This window comes from Diabrotica virgifera, chromosome 5, assembly GCF_917563875.1.
Source record: "Diabrotica virgifera virgifera chromosome 5, PGI_DIABVI_V3a".
NCBI classification, from domain to species: domain Eukaryota; kingdom Metazoa; phylum Arthropoda; class Insecta; order Coleoptera; family Chrysomelidae; genus Diabrotica; species Diabrotica virgifera.
In genome coordinates this window covers 72,769,250-72,791,200 of record NC_065447.1, presented here as the reverse complement: position 1 = coordinate 72,791,200, position 21,951 = coordinate 72,769,250, and the positions used below count along the sequence as shown (strand labels likewise).

At 32.5% G+C, this 21,951-nt stretch overlaps 1 protein-coding gene across 2 annotated transcripts in view; it reads left to right on the top strand.

Annotated features, from left to right (window-relative positions):
- The window catches only part of LOC114329770 (bone morphogenetic protein 1), a 1,195,441-nt gene that overhangs the window by 1,128,340 nt on the left and 45,150 nt on the right, over nucleotides 1-21,951 (top strand). For both annotated transcript variants that reach the window (XM_050650132.1, XM_050650131.1), the window contains 2 exons: nucleotides 4,229-4,437; nucleotides 14,419-14,644. In XM_050650132.1, coding sequence (XP_050506089.1) covers nucleotides 4,229-4,437; nucleotides 14,419-14,644 — 435 coding nt within the window. The remainder of the gene's footprint in view (nucleotides 1-4,228; nucleotides 4,438-14,418; nucleotides 14,645-21,951) is intronic.

Sequence of the window (21,951 nt, the reverse complement as noted above, 5' to 3'; positions counted from 1 at the left end):
CACTTTTCACCATCTTACCCGGCTAGGCCCTTTATTAAAAAAAAAATGTTTCATGTGGAAAGCAGATGGGTGCAGGTCGACCTATATTCGGATCCCGTACTAACAAAGATGACACAGTGTAACTTGATTACACAGTCAGTGTATCTGCATAACACGCGCTAGGAAAAATATCCAGTAAAGACACAGTATTTGTTATGGACGACCTAGTCCTGTCGCCAGGGGGGGTACAACGGCCTCCTGTATTCAGATGGACTTACCCAAGTTTTTTTTATGTATTTTGACCTGTAGAACACGAATTTTTTGGGTAACAGTTGATCCGGATGTCGATAAGATTGTTATAAACCAAGAAGTTGAGGAATCACATAACAGCGATTTCTCGCAAAACAAAACATTTTTTTGTATTTTTTGGGCCATTTTAACCAAAAAATGTTCCTACAAATTTTTTCGTAGGATGCATAGTTTTCGAGACAAACGAGGTTGAACTTTCAAAAAATCGAAAAATTGGAATTTTTGAACCCGAAAAACTTTTGATTAAAAAATAAAATAGCAATTCTGCTTCCCGCATTTGAAAGTTCAAGTCAAATTATATCGGTTTTAATTATTTGTATTGCCAAAAATGTATTATTTTATTGTTAAAACAAAGCTATAAACACCTAGTGCTTGAGTGATGTTTCAATGATTTCTCATTTAAAATCGAACGAGTACGTAGAGGAGGTAAAAGTGCAAGCGGGGCTATTTCTAAGTAGCATGCAATAAAACGCATGTATTAGGCACGAGAGACATTATGTGTTTATAGCTTTTTTTAACAATCAAAAAATAAATTTGTAGCAATACAAATACTCAAAACAGATATAATTTGACTTAAACTTTTAAAGTCGGTAAGCAGAATTGCTATTTTATTTTTTATTCAAACGTTATTCGGGTTCAAAAATTGCAATTTTTCCATTTTTTGAAAGTTCAACCGCGTTTATCTCGAAAACTATGCATCCTACGAAAAAACTTGTAGGAACATTTTTTGGTTAGAATGACCCAAAAAATACAAAAAAATGTTTTGTTTTGCGAGAAATCGCTGTTATGTAATTCCTCAACTTCTTTGTTTATAACAATCTTATCGACATCCGGATCAACTGTTACCCAAAAAATTCGTGTTCTACGTGTCAAAATACATAAAAAAAACTTGGGTAAGTCCATCTGAATTAAGAAGGCCGTTGTACCCCCCCTGGCGACAGGACTAACCTTAACTAAAGAATATTATTCATGCTACTAATGACGTTAACATCAGACAATCATGTTTGACGTCTAAATCACAAAAAAGACTTAAGAATCGGAAACTAAAGACAAGACCAGGGCATTTACGACTAAAAAGACCGAAATAAATCGATTTTTAAATACAGCACCTAGAGACTAGCAGATTTTTGCATTTAGCCCGATCAGGGAACACAAAATTTTACGAAAAAGTCCAAAAAAATAAAGGAAGGATGAAAATTTGGAAATAGGTAGTTGAAATTGTCTACATATTATTATATAAGAAAAAGTTTACAATTCTACATCCTCTTCATGTTACAAAAATTGGAAAATACGGGGTGAAAAATATTGTCTCGGGAGTGAAAAAATATACGTTCAAAATAGGCCCAGAATTGGATAAAATTACTAATTTTAGGCAACTTTTGTTCTATAGAGTTTTTTCACTAAGTCAATACTTTTCGAGTTATTTGCGAGTGAATATGTTCATTTTTACCAAAAAAAAAACATGCTTATGGACAGGTTTTCGCAGATAACCCAAAAATTAAGTATTCTAGCGAAAAAATATTCTTAATAAAATTATAGCTTATACGCTCTGAGCTTCGCTGGTGGCGCTCCTGGCGGATTACTAATTCAACTTTCACCGGTAATTTTTTAATTTATTATTTAATTGTTATCGCTTAATATTTACAACGCAAAAAATTAAATAAATTGTAATCGATTTTTTTAAGATTTTGCTAATCATTTTGACGTTCTATTGATAAAATATGAATTGCTTACTTCGGATAATTTCACAATCATCGTGTAGATGGCGCTAAGATTAATTTATAATTACATATTAAGGAACATTAAAAAAACTTAAATTCAGTATTTAAAACGTAAGTATATTTAAGGTAAAAATATATACCACAGCTTTGACCAACTAATATTTTTCATAATTAGTGTTTTTACTTTTAATTTTAAATTAATCACTTTGACATTTATGTCAAATTTCCGGTAAACGTTTACAGACTATACAGACTTGCCACTACTGGCGCTCGCGAATTTGTAAATATCCCCTCTACGTACGAGCTCACAGCGTCTAAAATATTGAAAAAAATGGTGTACGCTTGACGTCTGCAGACCCAGTATAAGCAGAGTTGTAGCTAATGAAAAGTAGGTTCTTCTTCGTCAAATTCCAAATCCAATATTTCAATCTGAAATAATAAAGAACAGAGCACTTTTCGAAGAAAATTCATTACAAATTTTTAAAGTGTTTAAAAAAGGTTTATTTTTGTTTTTTAAAAAAATTTCTAACATTAAAAATAAGTGAGTTAGGCTCAAAATATTGTTGGTCCCTTTTATTTTTTGGTACAAAAATCGCAAAAATCACCCCCTAATTAGCTTAACAAATAAAATTAATCGTTACCGCTTCACAAGTTTCTTTACTTATGTATTGTTTATATTATCTATATGTTTCATTAGTTAAAAGTGCTCATTTTTGAAAAAAATTGGGTTTAAAATATTTTTTTTTTAATTTTGAAAAAAAAATTAAATTGTTTATGGAATTAACTTAAAAATTATTAGAAATACCAAAAATCTTAAAGAGTAATAAAATGTACGTTTTGCTTCTCTAAATATTTTTGCTTTTTTGTTTTCTTGTTATACAAAAATTGTTTATGCTATGACTGTTCAAAATTTGCCTAAACTCGTGATTAGTTACTCGTTCAAGCCATTTCAACTACAGCTTTTTCAAAAATAAGCACTTTGAACCGATGAAACTTACAGATCATATAAATAATACATAAACAAAGTAAATTGTGAAGTGGTAATGATAAAATTTATTTGTGATGATAATTAGGGGATGATTTTCGCGATTTTTTTACCAAAAAATAAAAGTGACCAACAATATTTTGAGCGTAACTCAATTACTTTTAATGTTACAAGTTAAAAAAAAAAACCTTTTAAACACTTTAAAAAAAGTTAAAATGAATTTTCCCCTAAAAGTGCTCCGTTTTTGGGTTATTTCACATTGAAATATTTGATTAGGAATTTGATGAAGAAGAACGTACTTTTCATTAGCTAGAACTTTGCTTCTACTGGGTCTACAGACCTCAAGCATACACCATTTTTTTTCAGTTTTTTATAAGCTATATTTTTGCTAAGTATATTTTTTTTCGCTGAAATACTTACTTTTTGACTTATCTCCGAAAAACCGTCCAGAAACATGTTTTTTCTGTTAAAAATGAACATATTCGCTTGCAAATAACTCGAAAAGTATTGACTTAGGCAAAAAACTCTATAAAACAAAAGTTGCTTATAATTAGTCATTTTATCCAATTCCGGACTTATTTTGAATGTATATTTTTCCCCTTCGAGAGGGGGTATTTCCCACCATTTTAAAAAAATGGAGGGATGTAGAATTGTAAACTTTTTCCTATATAATAATAGACAATGTCAACTACTTATTCCCAAATTTTCATCCTTCCTTTATTTTTTTGGGGCCAGATTGTTCTTTGATTGGGCTAATTGTGTTCGGAATGATGTCAGGAAAAAAGCCTACTATAGAAAAATGGGTGAAAATGTGTAATTGCATTGTCAAGTGCATAAAATTCATCCAAATGTGCGTTAACATGTCAAAATTAACATATTAAGTGCTAAATTTTGTTACTCGGAGGGGGGGGGGTGGTTACTTTTGGGGTCACTAAATACGACTACGTCATCAGAATCGACCTCACCTGGTGCTCAGGGTCACTGGTAAGGCACGTCATCTTCTGGAGTTTCGAGGATTTTCGGTATTAAATTGATGCAAACAGATTTCTCGGGGAGTTTTTGGGATTGCTGGAAACCAATGTGCTTGCCATCAGAATGACACCCGGAGCACATGGTATCTAGGGTCTAAGTCTAAGTATGGTCTAAGTTTTAAAGAAAATAGTTGGGGTGAACTGTACATCAAAATAAAATGAAATTTTCTATTTATGTAATTACAAGTTTGCATATTTTTTAGTTGTCCATTTGACTACGTGAAAGTGTACGATGGGCCGGATAATAGTTCAGCTGTGATTGGAACTTATTGTGGACAACAACGTAATCTAGTCATTTATTCGTCTGAATCCTCTCTTCTCATTGCATTCGTCACCCTCCCACGCACTGCCAATACTCAGAACCGAGGTTTTAAAGGAATTTTTGAGTTTTCAAACTCATTTACAAAATTAGGTAAGATATTTATTGTCTTATATAATATGCATGATATATTTGCCAAAATAAGTTTTATCTGATAATCACAACTAATAGATCGAAGGAAATATTAACCCTTAACTACTGACGTGGATGTTTCAGTACGTATACTCTGACATGCGGTATGTTCTACCTTTGCCTGCTCCTTTGTTTTCTATATGAATTTGTCTTATATCACTATTATATCACTGTTTTATGTCTTATATGATTATCTATTTGTTTTTTACATCAACTACGGAATAATTTTTCACACAACTGTAGAATAAAATATTACTCCAAATAAAATAAACTTTATTTTTTCAAGAAAATTATGAAGGGATGCATCATATTAAAAACAAATTAGGGCACTCATGGGAGTGCCGACAGAAGTGAAAATTTCTTATGAAGTAAGCCCCTTCGGGTACACACTCTATCCCTCCTCCAACCATTATAACTTCGGTCGAACTTATACACAATTCAACCTATAGTATATAAATTACTAATATCTGCCGTGTCGATAACGATCGAGAGTTCAATGCTTTTTCCCCATCCAAAGAGAAGTGAGATACCTACATTATATACCCAATGGTTGCATCCTATACTATTCATATATACATACACATAATTAGCGGAATGGGACGTTTCGGCGTCGCCGTTTCGGCGTGGCCATTTCGGCGTGGCCGTTTGGGCGTAGAGCCGTTTCGGCGTAGGCCGTTTCGGCGTAGGCCGTTTCGGCGTCGGCCATTTCGGCGTCAGAAATTTTATTTTAGTTGACTAAATACCTACATTGAGGTTTATTGGTCAGGCAATTTTTTGGAAAAAAATCTTTTAATATAGTTATTTAAATACATTGGAGTTCATTGGTCACACAATTTTAACATTAATGGTCAAGTAGAAAAATAAACTAAATATATTTCTTTTATAAACATTTTGTTATATTTTATTCTGCAAATACCTATATTGGATTTTTTATTAATGCATATTAATAATAATTGCTGTTCTCTTAATTGTCCCAGAGCTAATTAGATGATAACTGACATTTTTCAACTTTAATTAGACATACATTATATGGTATATAGACGGAGAATTTTAATATTGTTAAAATATCTTTTTTAAGCAAAAATATTTGCAGAATGTATATTTTTAAAAAAAATTAAATTATACAATATTTTCTTGAAAGGAATCTGCTTTTAAAATATTTACCATTAGTTAGTATAATAATAGTTATCCCTATATTTATTGCAGTTTCTTCGAAAATTTAAATACAAAATTCTATAAATCACATAATAATGTTATTAACATTTCCTCGAAAACTAAATTACCTGTTAATTCCAAATGACATTATCATGTATCAATTAGTTGTTGATTTCAAAAATTACATTATAATGTCATTAACGAGAGATGCAAGTTATTTGTTGATTTTAAATATTCGAAAACTAAATTAGTTGTTGATTTCAAAAATTACATTATAATGTCATTAACGAGAGATGCAAGTAATTTGTTGATTTTTAATCTTAAGGGAAATTTTAAGTAGGTACCTACCTATTATTGATTTGATTGGTTGGATTATTGAGGGTACAGCTATATAAACAGAGATCAGTTTAAGAGTTTATGTAGTGTCTTATAATATTTCATAGTAGTATTTATACGATATACAGACGAAGAATTTTTAAGCTATGGAACGAAAAATTTTATCGACCAGAGGAAGAGAGAAATTTACCACTGATGGTTTCATGTATGTTTTTGACGCTGTTAGTAAAAGCGATGAATCCCTAAAATTTTGGAGGTGTGAGAGGAAACAAACGTGCAAAGCAAGAATACATACAAGAGATGGTGAAGTCATCAAGAAAGTAAATGTTCACACTCACGACTCCTCGGCGATGGACGTGGAAGTAGCACAAGTTGTTACAAAAATGAAAAAGCGTGCTACAGAAACAAACGAAGGGACAATAGTGGTAATCAATGAGTGCCTGAGAAATACAAGTCAAGCTTGTCATGGTCGGCTCCCAAACACTGGCGCGATGAGAAAATTCATCAGACGAAAACGTAACGAAGTTCATGCAGCCCCATCAAATCCGACAACTGTTGAAGAGTTAGTAATTCCCGAGTCTTATCGTGTTTACACGTTACAAGATGGTGTAGAAGAAAATTTTTTATTAGCAGATGATGGAGAAGGATTGCAAAGAATTTTGATTTTCGGGAGAGAATCGTGGCTGCAACATCTACAGACCTCAGATGTGTGGTATGGTGACGGTACATTTGCTATAGCACCATCTCTATTTTTACAAGTATACACAGTTATGGCCACAAAATATAATGGAGTCCATCCAATATTTTATGCCATGCTGCCGAATAAAACAAGATCCACATATACCCGTATGTTTGAATTGATCAGACAAATTGTACCAAATTTGCAACCCAGAGCAATCCATTGCGATTTCGAACAGGCGGCATTTAAGGCAATGGAAGATTGTTTTCCAGGCGTCGACATCAATGGATGTTTTTTCCATTTGGCACAAAATATGAAGAAACAAGTGGCTGCTATGGGATATACGAGAGAGTATAATGCTGATCCACAATTCGCTTTAAATTGCAGAATGTTGACAGCATTAGCATTTGTTCCTATCGAACATTTAGATGATGCCTTTGCCGTTCTAGCGGAAGCTCTACCTGCTGAACACCAACCACTTGTAGACTGGTTTGAAGACTACTATATTGGACGTATGAACAGAAGAGGAAATGGCAGAAGACCAAGTTTATTTCCCCAAAGGATGTGGAACCTCTACCAGAGAACTCTGGATGGAGAAGACCGGACAAATAATCACGCTGAGGCCGCCCATAGAAGACTCAAGATGGAATTGGGAGCAGATCATCCAACCATATGGAAATTTATAGATGGCCTGCGTCAGGTGCAGAAAGGTCGAGATGTCTATTTCGAGCAACTTGTGGCAGGTAATCTCCCACCATTGAAATTAAGAAAATACAGAGACGCAGATGATCGCATTTCACGGCTTGTGGGAAATTTTGATGCAAACGGGGATGTTTTAGAATTTTTAAGAGGACTAGCACATAATTATAATATGTAAGTAGGTACTTTATTTTAATTAATATTTCGTGAATAAGTTTTGTAGGTTAAATATAAATGTCTTGTATGTAAGTATAAATGTTTCAGAATTTTTAATTGGACTAGCACATATCTAATTATAACATGTAAATACTTTATTTTAATTAATATTTCGTGAATAAGTTTTGTAGGTTAAATATAAATGTTTTGTATGTAAATATAAATGTTTCAGGATTTTTAATTGGACTAGCACATATCTAATTATAACATGTAAATAATAACTAAAATAAAATATTCATTTTTCCAAAATCTTGTTTATTCATTTATTTATATATAATATCTACAGCTAGAAGCCAATTACAGATATTACATTAACTATGAGCTAAATAACAAGCACACACACATAAGTATAAAATTGACATATACAAATCTACCATTAATATTAAAATTTTGTGATCAATGGACTCCAATGTATCTATTTAAATAACTATATTAAAAGATTTTTTTCAAAATAATGTCTTACTAATAGACGCCTACGCCGAAACGGCTCTACGCCCAAACGGCCACGCCGAAATGGCCACGCCGAAACGGCGACGCCGAAATGTCCTAGACCCCATAATTAGGGAGCGGATTTTATGCTAAATGCATATTGCATGCATATTTCGCATATTTGAGAACTTTACTAAATTTTACATATTTTTAAAGAAACATGCATATTTTGTGCCTATTTAAAAACATTTAAGTCCAAAAAAAATTTTAAATTTTTTAATTCAACACAAAATATTTCCCCGCACAGGCTGTCGTATGTATATATGAAGCGCTTAATGTGAAACAATGACAAGCCACACATGATTTCAAAACAAGTTAGTGTTATTCTTGGTTAAAGTAATGTAATAGTATAACAAGCCACTAACAAATTATCTCAGCCCTTAGTTAATAGATGGCCCGATAAATCTATGGTCACACTATTGCATAGGTCTAGTTTGTCTCTAGTATCTACTCGACATAATGACAAGCCACATCAAAATGGCGAACATGGGCGGAAGCAATTCCGATAATTATTGAGTTCTGATGATTCTAGCAAGAAAAATAGTAAAGTTGACTTGACATTCGATGACAGTGACCGTAACCCTGACTATGTATAATCTAGAAGTGACTCAAGTAATGAAAATACAGCGATATGTAATTTTTTCCTAAATCTGGCTTGTCACATTATTACCATTCAAGATTAATGTAGTGGCTGATGACGTGGCTTGTTATATTATTGCATTTGGTTGTAGGATAATGAACAAGGTCTGTCAATAAAAAGGACAAAACCAAACACACCCGTCAAAAATTCCAACAAGTTGATGGAGACAAAGAAATAAACACTGTTTAACACGTATAGGGTTGAAACCACCACGAACTCAGTCAATAATAGAAAATTCTGAATCTACTCATATCTAAAATTTGGGTATTTATTATTAATGGAATAATGTAACATGCCACATTTTTTTAAATAAATGCTGTTTTTTCTTGAGTTTCAAGTAATTTTATTAATATTTTTGTCAACTATGATCTCGTAGGGCATGATGCATCGAAATATCTAAATTAAAACAATAAAAGTTGCTACTGGATTTTTTAATATTATTTTTAACATTCAAAGTCAAATATCTAACTTTTACCTTTTTGAGGCTTGTCATTGTTTCACATTAAGCCCTTCATATATATTAATTCGAGAACTACCTGAAGAGAGACGGCTCATTCACTGCCTTTCATTTTTTCTTAGAAAATACCCGATCTTTACACAAAGTATGTATGTACTTACTAGTGTTTATAGTACGCCGTTATAAAATGATTGTAGGTTGTAATGATGAAGGATGGTTTACCCGGAAATCCGAATTTTATTTACTTTTATTATATTTAGTAGGTACCCATAATTCTGGTAATTCTTTTAAATCCTCTATTGTTAAGAGAATTTACACCTTTAACCATAGTTTTACGATTTTCTAACGGAAATTAACAAGTTATTTTAAATACGCCCCAATTATATACTTCTATTCTATTGACGTTGAAAGGAGTTTTTCAAGTTATAAAAATATTTTATCTAAACAAAGAATATGTTTCCTCGTAAAGAATTTGGAAAAACACATTGTAGTGAATTATAATCGAAGATAATTTATAGTGATATTGTTGTTTTATTTTAAATAGGTAACTATTAGTAGCAGTTTTTGTAAAAACTGTGAATAAATTGTATATATAAAAAAATGATTTAATTTGAAAGATAATAAATAAGATTGCCACCCCCCTCTATAAAAAACCCCCTAGAATAGAATAGAACAGAAAATTTGTGGTTTCTCGAAATGCGCATTTTTTGAATTTTTGTGCATATCTTGCGCATATTTCGTAATTTTTTACCGCATATATATGCGCATATTTCATCAAAATTGATCGCATATAAATCCGCTGCCTACACATAATACATAAACGTACAGAATTTATTTCGGCGAAGCGATGACGGTCACGAATTCAATGCTTTTTCCCCATCCAGAAAGTGCACAAAATCGCTACAGAAGTTTTCACTTCAAAAATACTTTAAACACTAATCACTTATAATGATTGGAGTAGGGACCGTGTGGCTCCTTATGCGCTTGCTTCGCAAGCTCCGAATCGAAAGTTGGAAAACTACAGGCCCATCAGTCTACTGTCACACCTCTTTAAAATACTCACCAAAGTCATAACTACCCGACTAACAAGGAAATTAGATGAATACTAACCATATGAACAAGCAGGTTTTAGAAAAGACTATTCAACTTCCGATCACTTGTTAACCACAAAAATATTAATAGAAAAATGTAACAAATACAAGTTTCCAGTTTTTATAGCATTTGTAGACTACGAAAAAGCTTTCGACACTATAGAACACACGGCCGTAATAAACGCAATGCAAAATTGTAGAATAGACAGCAGATATATTAACTTAATAAAATAAACTGTGAACCAAGCTACAGCTACATACAATCTAAATGAAAATTAATACACGAACCCTGTACCATTAAACAGGGGAGTCAAACAGGGAGACACTCTATTACCCAAACTGTATACCTTAGTTTTAGAGGATGTTTTTAAAAATCTAAATTGGAAATATAAGGGAATAAACATCAATGGCCGCTACCTCAGTAATCTACGATTTGCGGATGACATAATCCTGATAGCTACTGACCTGCAAGAATTATTGCAAACCATGCTTTCAGAACTACACATATTATAGTCTGGGCTGATTATCGGAGAATAGGCCATTTTTGGGAAAAGTTATTTACCAGCAATTTTATGGCTGGAATCGAATCTTACGATTGTATATATTAATAATATAGGTATGCAAAGTCCGCAGATAGTGTGCTACTATTTTTATAAACAAAATGGCGCCCGAAAATCGTGTTTTTTTAAATTTTTGCTCTATAACTCCAAAGATTTTAACTTTACACCAAAAACACCCAAATAAAAATTCACCGCAATTAAATTCTGCATAGAGACGTGTTTTTCCCGATTCACTTAGACGAAAACTTTCCCCGGAAAAAGCGGGTTTTTCCAACAAAACCTTTAATTTTCAACTAAAATTTTACATAAGTATTTGTTAATCAATTATTAAATAACTTAGTAATGTAAAAGCACTTTTCGTAAAGATTATAATTCCAGAAGCCCATGGAAATTGAATAACAGTTTAGCAACAATTGAATTGTTAATTAAAAATTTACGGTCGCTATAATAACGACAATAATTACGATGCATAAGAGTAACTATGATTTTTTTATAAAAATACACTATACCTATCTAATGTATTTTAGAGAATTTAAATTGGACTATTTAAGCGGCCTCAAGAATATTTTAAAATTATAAACAATTTTTTGGCTTATAAACAAATAAAATATCTCGGGAAATATTAAACTAAATTAAATTATGAAAACGGTATTCGAAAAACAGCGACAAGGCACTTCTTTTAAAAGAAAAAACGTTTAATTATGACGAGTGGTTCCTGAGATACAATCGGTGAAAGTTGACCGGAATTTACGGCAAAGATATAAATAAAAGGATCATAATTTTCAAACCATCACCGTTTTAGTTTTGTCCTCTTCCTCCACACCAATTTTCATATCTTTAAAATACTCATAACATATATTATTATAATAAAAACTATCGATAATACGTGTGAAAATTGCCAAAAATAGCAAAATTACAATCAAAAATTAGGTTGGAGAAAATGTAACCCTCAAAGTTCAAAATCGGTATACGTTAAAAAAATGCATTTTCTCGGCTTCCCATGAAGCAATTTCCTTCATTCTTTTTTTGTTCCCAAGTAACTCGAGTAGAGCCATCGAACTAACTATTATTAAATGTCAAACTTGCTTTTGTTTTGTTATAAAAAATTAATTTATTTATTATAACATTGTTTAAATAACTATACAGCTTTCAAATGAGAATATTTATGTTTTTAACTTTAAAAGGTACACTTGTAGTAAGTTTATCTAAAAAAGCCTACAACTGGAAAAAATATGTAGTTTTCTGTTCTTATAAATAAATTAATCTATTATAACAAAACAAAAGCAAGTTTGACATTTAATAATACGTTAGTTTGATGGCTCTACTCGAGTTATTAGAGAACAAAAAAGAATGAAGGAAATTGCTCCATGGGAAGCCGAGAAAATGCATTTTTTTAACGTATACCGATTTTGAACTTTGAGGGTTACATTGTCTCCAACCTAATTTTTGAATGGAATTTTCGCACGTATTATCGATAGTTTTTATTATAATAATATATGTTATGAGTATTTTAAAGATATGAAAATTGGTGTGGAGAAAGAGGACAAAAATAAAAAGGTGATGGTTTAAAAATTATGATCCTATTGTTCATATCTTTGCCGTACATTCCGGTCAATTTTAACCGCTTGTATCTCAGGAAACACTCGTCATAATTAAACGTTTTTTCTTTTAAAAGAAGCGTCCTGCTGCTGTTTTTCGAATACCGTTTTCATAATTTAATTTAGTTTAATATTTCCCGAGATATTTTATTTGTTTATAAGCCAAAAAATTGTTTATAATTTTAAAATATTCCTGAGGCCGCTTAAATAGTCCAATTTCAATTCTGTAAAGTACATTAGATAGGTATAGTATATTTTTATGAAAAAATCATAGATATTCTTATGCATCATAATTATTATCGTTATTATAGCGACCGTAAATTTTTAATTAACAATTCAATTGTTGCTAAACTGTTCATTCAATTTCCATCGGCTTCTGGAATTATAATCCTTACAAAAAACGCTTTTACATTACCAAGTTATTTAATTATTGATTAACAATTACTTATCTAAAATTTTAGTTGAAAATTAAAGATTTTGTTGGAAAAACCCGCTTTTTCCGGGGAAAGTTTTCGTCGAAGTGAATCGGGAAAAACACGTCTCTATGCAGAATTTAATTGCGGTGAATTTTTATTCGAGTATTTTTGGTGTAAAGTTAAAATCTTTGGAGTTATAGAGCAACAATTGAAAAAAACACGAATTTCGGGCGCCATTTTGTTTATAAAAAACGTAGCACACTATCTGCGGACTTTGCATACCTATATTATTAATACATACAATAATAAGATTCGATTCCAGCAATAAAATTGCTGGTAAATAACTTTTCCTTGTATTTTGCTAATTAGCCCAGAGTAATAGAATCTTCTAAAATATGACTGAAAATGAATTTAAACGAAACAAAAGTCATGCACTTTGAAGAAACTTTGACAATAATAAACGACAAAGTTATAGAAAAAGTTGAAGAATATAATTATATACTTAGGACAAAAAATAATACTGAATAGGGAAATTCAAACGGAAGAAATAAAAAGAAGAAGAAAGTTAGCATGGACAGCATTCGGCAAACTAAACTATATATTTAGAAATCAGCAAATTCAACTACATCTTCGATCTGAAGTTTTTGATGCATGCATTATTCCGATATTAACACATGGGGCACAAACATGGACAATCACAAAAAAGAATATGAACATATTCAGAATCACTCAGCACGCGATGGAAAGAGCAATGCTTGGCATATCACTTAAGGATAGGAAGACAAACACATGGATAAGACAGAAAACCAAAGTCACCGATGTGGTACAAAAATCATTAAAATTGAAATGTGAATACGCTGGACATGTAGCTAGGAGCGATCTAAACAAATGGCACAGAACAATTCTAACCTGGAGACCATACCAATAAAAAAAGACCCAGAGGCAGACCTCCTATGAGATGGACAGATGATCTAAAGCGAACTGCCGGGAAAAATTGGCAACAAGTAGCGTAAAACAAAAAACAATGGAAAGGAAGTCTTGAAGAGGCTTATGTTCAGACGTGGACGTAAATGGCTAGACGAAGAAGTAGAAGAAGACTCAGTGGCCTTACAACTCTTTGTGGGTTGTAACGCCACGTTACAACTCAAAAACATGCAACTTTGTCTTGAGCATTTTTTCTCCCTATCCAATTCTCCACGCCCATTGGTCTAACGTTTCCTGCTATATTATTTCGCCACCGCAGCCGAGGGCGTCCACGTGATCTTCTTCCAGTTGGGACTTCTTCTTATACCAGCCTTACTGCTCTTTCGTCACAATGTCTTCTGAGGTATCCTCCATTGAATTATTTTGGACCTTATTTCTTTTATTATTTTAACGTCTAGATATAGTAGCTGCTTTATCAAGCACAGGCCCAAAGATCTTTCTTCAAATTTTTCTTCCCAAACATGCGGTCTCCCTTCGTTTGCCTTTATTATCGTCCACGTGTCGCTGCCATATTTCACTACAGGTCGTATTATTGTTTTAGATTAGATAGTTGTATGTTAAACCTCTATGTAAATGTTAAGTAAAATAATATTTCATCTATTAATTAAAATTAATTTTTCAGATTTCATAAAAAACGATGGGGAACACATCCGAGGTACTGAGTGTGATCAAAAAATTCTAAGTAAGAAAGAATCCAGCGGCGTTGTCGTCAGTCCGAATTACCCGTTTCCTTACATGCCTAAACTGGTCTGCAGGTATTTCATTTACGGTATGCAAGATTCACAGCATCTCGAAAGAGTGCGATTGGATTTTGTTATGTTTGAAGTACCTAAAGGACCGAAAGGAGAGTAAGTATCAAATATATAAAAGATTAGATATTTCTTCACCAAGCAACATGTCCATTTTACCTGGTGCCCTAATAGACGGAGAGGCAGCGCTGAAAAATCTCTTTGAATTTACTAAAGCTAGATTTTTCACAGTTGTTTACTGTGAGTGTGTAGAGAAACATACTGCGGTCGGTCAAGCGAAACGTAGAACAGGGGTTACTGAGAGGGTATCAAAATTGCTTTCCTACGAAGGTAATTAAATCCATTTACTAAGGCAATCAGTACACACATTATAAATTAAATATAAATAAAAGTTATTATGGTCGGTCAGCTGTATGACGGGACAGAGCCGGTTGGTCGGCCCCAAAATAGTCGATTGAGGAAATGAAGCATTTTGGCTCGCAATTTTTTCGTCCAGCATGGATTTACTTTAAATTTTCACAGAAGGTAGGGATAGTTCAAGGATCATTTTCTATATCATGCCGCTATTATACGCTAAAACTTTGGGGGTGGTTGCCACCCCATCTCGGGCGTGGGAATTTTTTATTACATTATAACTATGTAATTCGATGGAAAAAATGATTCTAAGAAAAAAATGTTTTTTACATTTTCTTAGTAAAACTAATATTTTTCGAGTTATTCGCGCTTGAAAATAACAGTTTTTCGACAAAAAAATCGACTTTTTTAGAGGGTTTTTTGATAATACCTCGAAAAAATGTATTTAATTAAAAAAACTGTAGATCTCAAAATTGTATCTTTTAGAAACACAAAATAAATTTTTTTCCAATAATATCAAGACCAATACAAACCGAGATACGGCATGTTAAAGGTTAGCTTTTTTCGTCAAATTCATAATTTGAAATATTCAAAGCCAAATAATGGGAAAAATTTGCATTTTTCGAGGAAAACTTAAATAATATTTTTTCAAGCACACAATTAGACCTTTAAAAAAAATAATAAAAAGTTTCTAGCATGAAAATTAAGCGAATTAAGCGAATTAAGCGATAATCAAAATAATGTCGTTACCTGCTTTTCTCTACGAAATAATCAGTAAAAACAACCCCCTAACTACCTTCCCAATTCAAAATTGGTCTTCACCTTTCTGTAGTTCCTTTCATATTTATATTATCAATACACTCAAGGAGTTTGACCTATTTAAAATGCCTGATTTCGGAAAAATTGGAGTTTAAAGAAAAATTGATTTTTTGCAATTTGGTATTTTTCACCTTTACTTTAAAAAATCTCCGAAAATACTAAAGATACGAAAAAAATTATAAATTACTAAATTGTAGCTTTTTTAATGAGTAAAATTACCCTTTGCATAGATTTTCATTACATTGACAGTTAGCCAGATATAGCTGTAAAACCTCTATTTACCAGCAAACACCCCCTTATTCGAGTCCTTTAAACCCACTTCAATTAAAAACTAAGAGATCTTACGGAATTTAATTTACACAGTCTTATAGCTCTTTAACAATCTTACAAAATCATTTTTGAATAAACTTTTTATCGCCAAAAATATATAAAATATTTTTCGAGGTATTCTCAAAAAACCATCTAAAAAAGTCAATTTTTTCTTCGAAAAACTTTTATTTTCAAGCGGGAATAACTCGAAAAACACTAGTTTTACGAAGAAAATGTAAAAAACATTTCTTTCTTATAATCACTTTTTTCATCGAATTACATGGTTAAAATGTAATTCGATGGAAAAAAAATTCCCAACCCCGAGATGGGGTGGCAACCACCCCCATGGTTTTAGCGTATGATAGCGGCATATTACGTATGACGGGACCGGCTCTGTCCCATCATACAGCTGACCGACTATAATAACTTTTATTTATATTTAATTTAGAATGTGTGTACTGATTTTCAGCCTTAGTAAATAGATTTAATTACCTTCGTAAGAAAGCAACTTTGATAGTCTCTCAGTAACCCCTGTTCTACCTTTCGCTTGAGCGACTGCAGTATGTTTCTCTACACACTCACAGTAATCAACTGTGAAAAATTTAGCTTTAGTAAATTCAAAGAGATTTTTCAGCGCTGCCTCTTAGTCTATAAAAAGTTCGGTAGTGGTCAAGTTAAATCATAGTAGTAAATTTTGCAATCAGAATTTAAGTCTTCTTCTTGGACTTGTTTTTTCGTGTACTTTACATTGAGGTATGACCCGACGTAGTTTGTATCGTTGTTCATTATATGCATTCACGCGTTATATAAAGAGGTCCAAAATTATGAAATTACATCAGTTTTTCGAAAATATGCCACTTTGGAAAAGAATCGATACAGGTCGATTTACATTTTTAAATTATAATTTTTTGTATACTATTAACGTCATCCATCTGGGCGTTAGGACGTAATCGATGATTGTCGTATGCTATCTCATTTGGAAGTTCCTTTAATTCTCTATTCTAGTATAGGCATTAATCTAATTATTTATACAGGGTGTCCAAACTATTTTGATTTGAATTAAATTATTTGACATAAAAATAACAATGTATGTAATTTATTTAATTCGAATTACATTTTACTGCTGCCAGAAAACACAAAAACATGTTTATTTGATAAATAAACATTGCATTTCGCTTAAATTCAACACTCAAGCTGCCACCCATCTACCGCTTGGCAGTTTAAACATTTAATTTAAGCGAAAAGGAATGTCTATTTGTCGTATAATTTTTATTTTCTGTTTTATTACAACAGTAAGATGTATTTTGTACTCTCTGTACTATATTATTAACCTGTATGTTCCACTAAAAAAAGTAAGCTCTAAAAAATTTCCTTGTAGGTTTACACCTATTCTTAAAGAATTAATATATAACAAAGAAATTGCTCATAAAATGTTTAAAGCTACCAGATTATCAGAAATCTCTGTAGAATTTAGTCGACTTAGAGCCCAATGTAAACTTTTAACAAGGGATTGCTATACTAATTATGGGTCTAGGACGTTTCATCGCCGCCGTTTCGATGCCGCCAGTTCGATGCCGATGCCGGCCGATTCATCGCCCGTCAATTAATCGCTATCTGATATATTTCCGAATTTTCGACAGTTACAATTATTAGTTATTTTTAGTATTAATTAGGAATTCTAGGAAATGCGAGATATGACGGCGATGAAATGGACTGGCGATGAACCGGCGGCATCGAAACGGCCGGCGATGAACCGGCGGCATCGAAACGTCCCATTCCGACTAATTATATTAATGAAACTGAAAACTCCATTAAACACAACGTTGTCATTTTATAAATTCGTTAATAGCAAAAGAGAAAACAACAAAATACCTGACTCAATGAAACTAAACGATTCTATTGCCTCTCATGGAAATGATATATCCAATTTATTTGCCAATCATTTTCATCTGTGTATTCTAACCAAAGACTAAATTATTACCATAACCAAATCCACTTCAACGTTAGTGTATCTTCCTACCACATTCCAATATCAAAAATATATGAGAGATTGTTACAACTGAATATTAATAAGGGACCTGGACCCGATGGAATTCCTCCTATTATTCTAAAAGAGTGCAGCTTTATACTATCTAGACCACTTTATCATATTTTCAATGCCTCTCTCGATTTTGGTGAATTCCCCGACTTCTGGAAACGATCTTATGTAACTCCATATCTACTCTAAGCACTATCCCTAAAGTATTTGAAAGCATTATAACTGAATTTCTTACTTACGACTGTTCTAGTGTTATTACTAACTGACAGTTTGGGTTTTCTTTCGGTAAATCTGCTGAGCTAAGTCTACTCAGTTATACTGACTACCTATCTGAAGCCCTGGAGGAACGTTTGCAGGTTGATTCAGTGTACACTGACTTCTCTAAAGCCTTTGATAAGATAAACCATGACCTTCTATTACATAAATTACGTTCTTATGGTATTAATGGTCTGGTATTTAGGTGGTTATGTAGTTATTTAGAAAACAGAATTCAAATGGTTAGAGTAAATCACTGTAATTCAAACATTTTTTCTGTAACTGGTGTCCTAACAGGTGTCCTCAGGCGGTCCCTCGTGGGACCGCTACTATTTAATCTATTCATTAATGATATTACCACTTGTTTTTTCCATATAAAAGCTTTCCTTTTTGCTGATGACCTTAAGTGCTTTACAGTAATAAGATCTCATGATGATACTCTTGGACTACAATCAGATATTAATAAATTATCCCAGTGGTGCTCTCTTAATGGCATGGAATGAAATGTTGGTGTTATATTATGCGTTTCTGTAGGAATCACCATTTACTAACACATGACTATACTATTAACGATCAAGCATTGCAATCATACACACAAATCAGAGACCTAGGCATAATATTAGACTCTTCACTCAGCTTTAAACACCACATTAGTACCATTACCCAAAAGTCTATGAAAATGCTTGGTTTTATTAAAAGAACATCTCGTGATTTCACAGATATAAATTCAATGAAAATTTTATATTGCTCACTTGTTAGATCTCATCTTGATTTTTGTTCCTCTGTGTGGTCTCCATATTATCTAGTTCATAAAAATAAACTTGATAAATTTCAGCATACCTTTCTCAGTTACGTAGCATTTAAACAACGTATATATCGTAGCTACACAGATATTCAATTATTATTGAATATTACTTCATTAAAAACCTGTAGAAAAAGAAAACATCTGACAATCTTATTCAACATTATTAATGGTAATAGTAGCTGTCCCGGTCTTCTGTCAAAAATTGGTCTTTTTGTACCTACTCGGTCAACAAGACAAAATAAAACTTTTCACATAAGCTTTTATAGATATAACTATACTTACATTAATTTTTTACCACGAACACTTAGACTTGCGAATTCTCTAAATGACTTAAATATATTCTGCAATTCCTTGGATAGAATTAAAAACCATTTGTTGAACATACAATGTTAATGATATAATTTCTATCAGCAATTTTTTAAGCTTAAACTTTGTTTGTTTTTTATATCGTAATGTTCTTTTTTTCCTTTAACTTATTAGCTTTGTTATCCAATACATATTATAATATTTGTTCTTTGTGTTGACACTGTTTATGGTTTTGCCTTTCTTTTTGTAGTATTTTTTTTGTAATAATATTTGCTGAATTGGGCTTGCCCGTAAATAAATAAATAAAGAAATAAATAAATAAATATTATGAATTAAAAAATTAAACACATTCTTCTGTTTGTGTCAATTATATTAATTTAAAAAATATTTTTTTGGACACCCTGTATAAACAATTATGTTAATGTTTATATTACTGAATTGAGAACTGAAGAACCTTTCAAATGAGCTAACACACGACCCCTATTCTCATTTAAAAAAAGTATCGTTTGCGTCATACACGCCTAGATGGATGAGGTCACTATTATGATATATAATTTCGCTGGTCCGGAATAAGAATGACGTAACCGCAAAAAGTCAAATTTCTCAGGACAACAAAAAAAAACGATTTTCAAATATTTAAAATATCGTCCAAATATTTAAAATAAATAAAAATCGTCCAGGAGCATCAGTAATCAGTATGGCGTTTACTGTTACAATCATGGCTTTTATTTTTATCCCTAATGGTTCGAATTTGATTTTCTTAATTTTATCCCCCAATTTCAACCCTTTTTACAGTTGCGTCATTCTTCATCTAAAATGTTTAAATATTTAAAATAGTGATTAAATAAAGAGTAACCGTCCTGAGCATCGGTATGGCGTTTATTGTTACAATGGTGGCTTTTAGTTTCATCCCCATTGGTTCGAATTTTATTATCCAAATTTAATCCCCCCGTTTTCAACCCTATCTACAGTTGCGTTATTCTTGATATGAAAATTTTTCTGTGCAAAAAACTGTTTTTAAATATTTATTATGCCGTTTATTCTTACAGCGATGGCTCTTATTTTCATTCCTATTGGTCCTAATTTCATTATCTTAATTTAGCCCCCATTTTCAACCCTATTTACAGTTGTGTCATTCTTCATCTAAAACAAGGTCTAAAATAGTGCGTATTTCAATATCGACGCAACTACCCTGTGGTGGCTCAGCACATAGTTAGAGTTCTGTCGCTTTTGTATCATCTGTATACAGTATTTTAGAAGTTAATTACGCAATAAACAGGAATTGACAAAATTTGCAGTTACGTCATTATTATTCCGTACCGGTGCAATATGCCACAAAATCATAATTTAAAAATAAAAGTCAACCAGTCTCGGTCCTGCAAAGTATGTATTCCCAAAAAATGCCTATTCTCGAAAAAATTAATTTGTTCCATACTTTTGAACCTCTCTCTATATAAGATCCAACCAAATACTGGCCAACTACTGGGCCAGTTTTATTTCCACTTCTCTATCTACGCCGTGGTTGGTTTCCTTCGAATGGCACCAGCCAGTTATGATACCTTTTTTTTCCCCTCGGAATTTTGCTTATTCTGTAGATGACAACGTTTAAAGGGAGGTCGTTACAGAGAAGATTGACAATATCATCTTCCGAATAAACAAGATTTTGAGGGGAAAACTAATGATTGTAAACCGTAAACTTCATTCAAAGAAAGCTGCGATGAAAATGAAGAAGTGTAAATAAAACAAGTCACAAGAAGTACCTGACCTCACGTTTGGAAATTTATTGGGACATATGCAGGTACCGACAAAGCAAGACATGAAGGAAAGCAATATCTACCTGCACAGATGACCAATCACTGGCCCATACCAACTCGGCCAGTACTAATGACACACAAGGGTTGTCATTCGTCTTTAGAAGGAAGTTTGGTCGAGTAGCGGAACGTCAATGTCTACTATCAGCTCTCAGAGTAGTTTTAAAACACCAAGACGTACCACGTTACCTTTTCAATCCCCATAACCAACCTACCTACCAATATGTGTGGGAAGCATTACTCCAATTGAGAGAGCACATGCTGTAGTTCAACGTGCACAAGTTAGACATATCAAATCTAGAGTGAAGTCAATTAAAGTCTTTAAAGACACCGATGTTCAGGTACTAGTCTGTTGCAATCCGCATGGTTTCTGGTGAGGAGCAAAAATGGTCCATTGCTACTTTTAGACAACTGGGAGTTGTACAAGAAGGTCCAGTTCCCGATACCAGTATCCAGTTACAATCTCGAGAATGTTCCAGGGGAACCGTCTCCTAAGGAGGGGGCAATATTACGTCAGCTTTTAGATGATAATCGAACCGTAGAGATTGATGAGACACTAAGTCAATGTCTCTAACGCCATGAGGGGTCTACTTGTTATATCGAGAAGATACGAGTTAAAGCAGGAGTTCATCGACGGGGATTCGACTGGTTTTGAAATACCGGCGCCGAAAGTTCTAGTTAAATCTGGAATAAGAGCCGGACTATAATA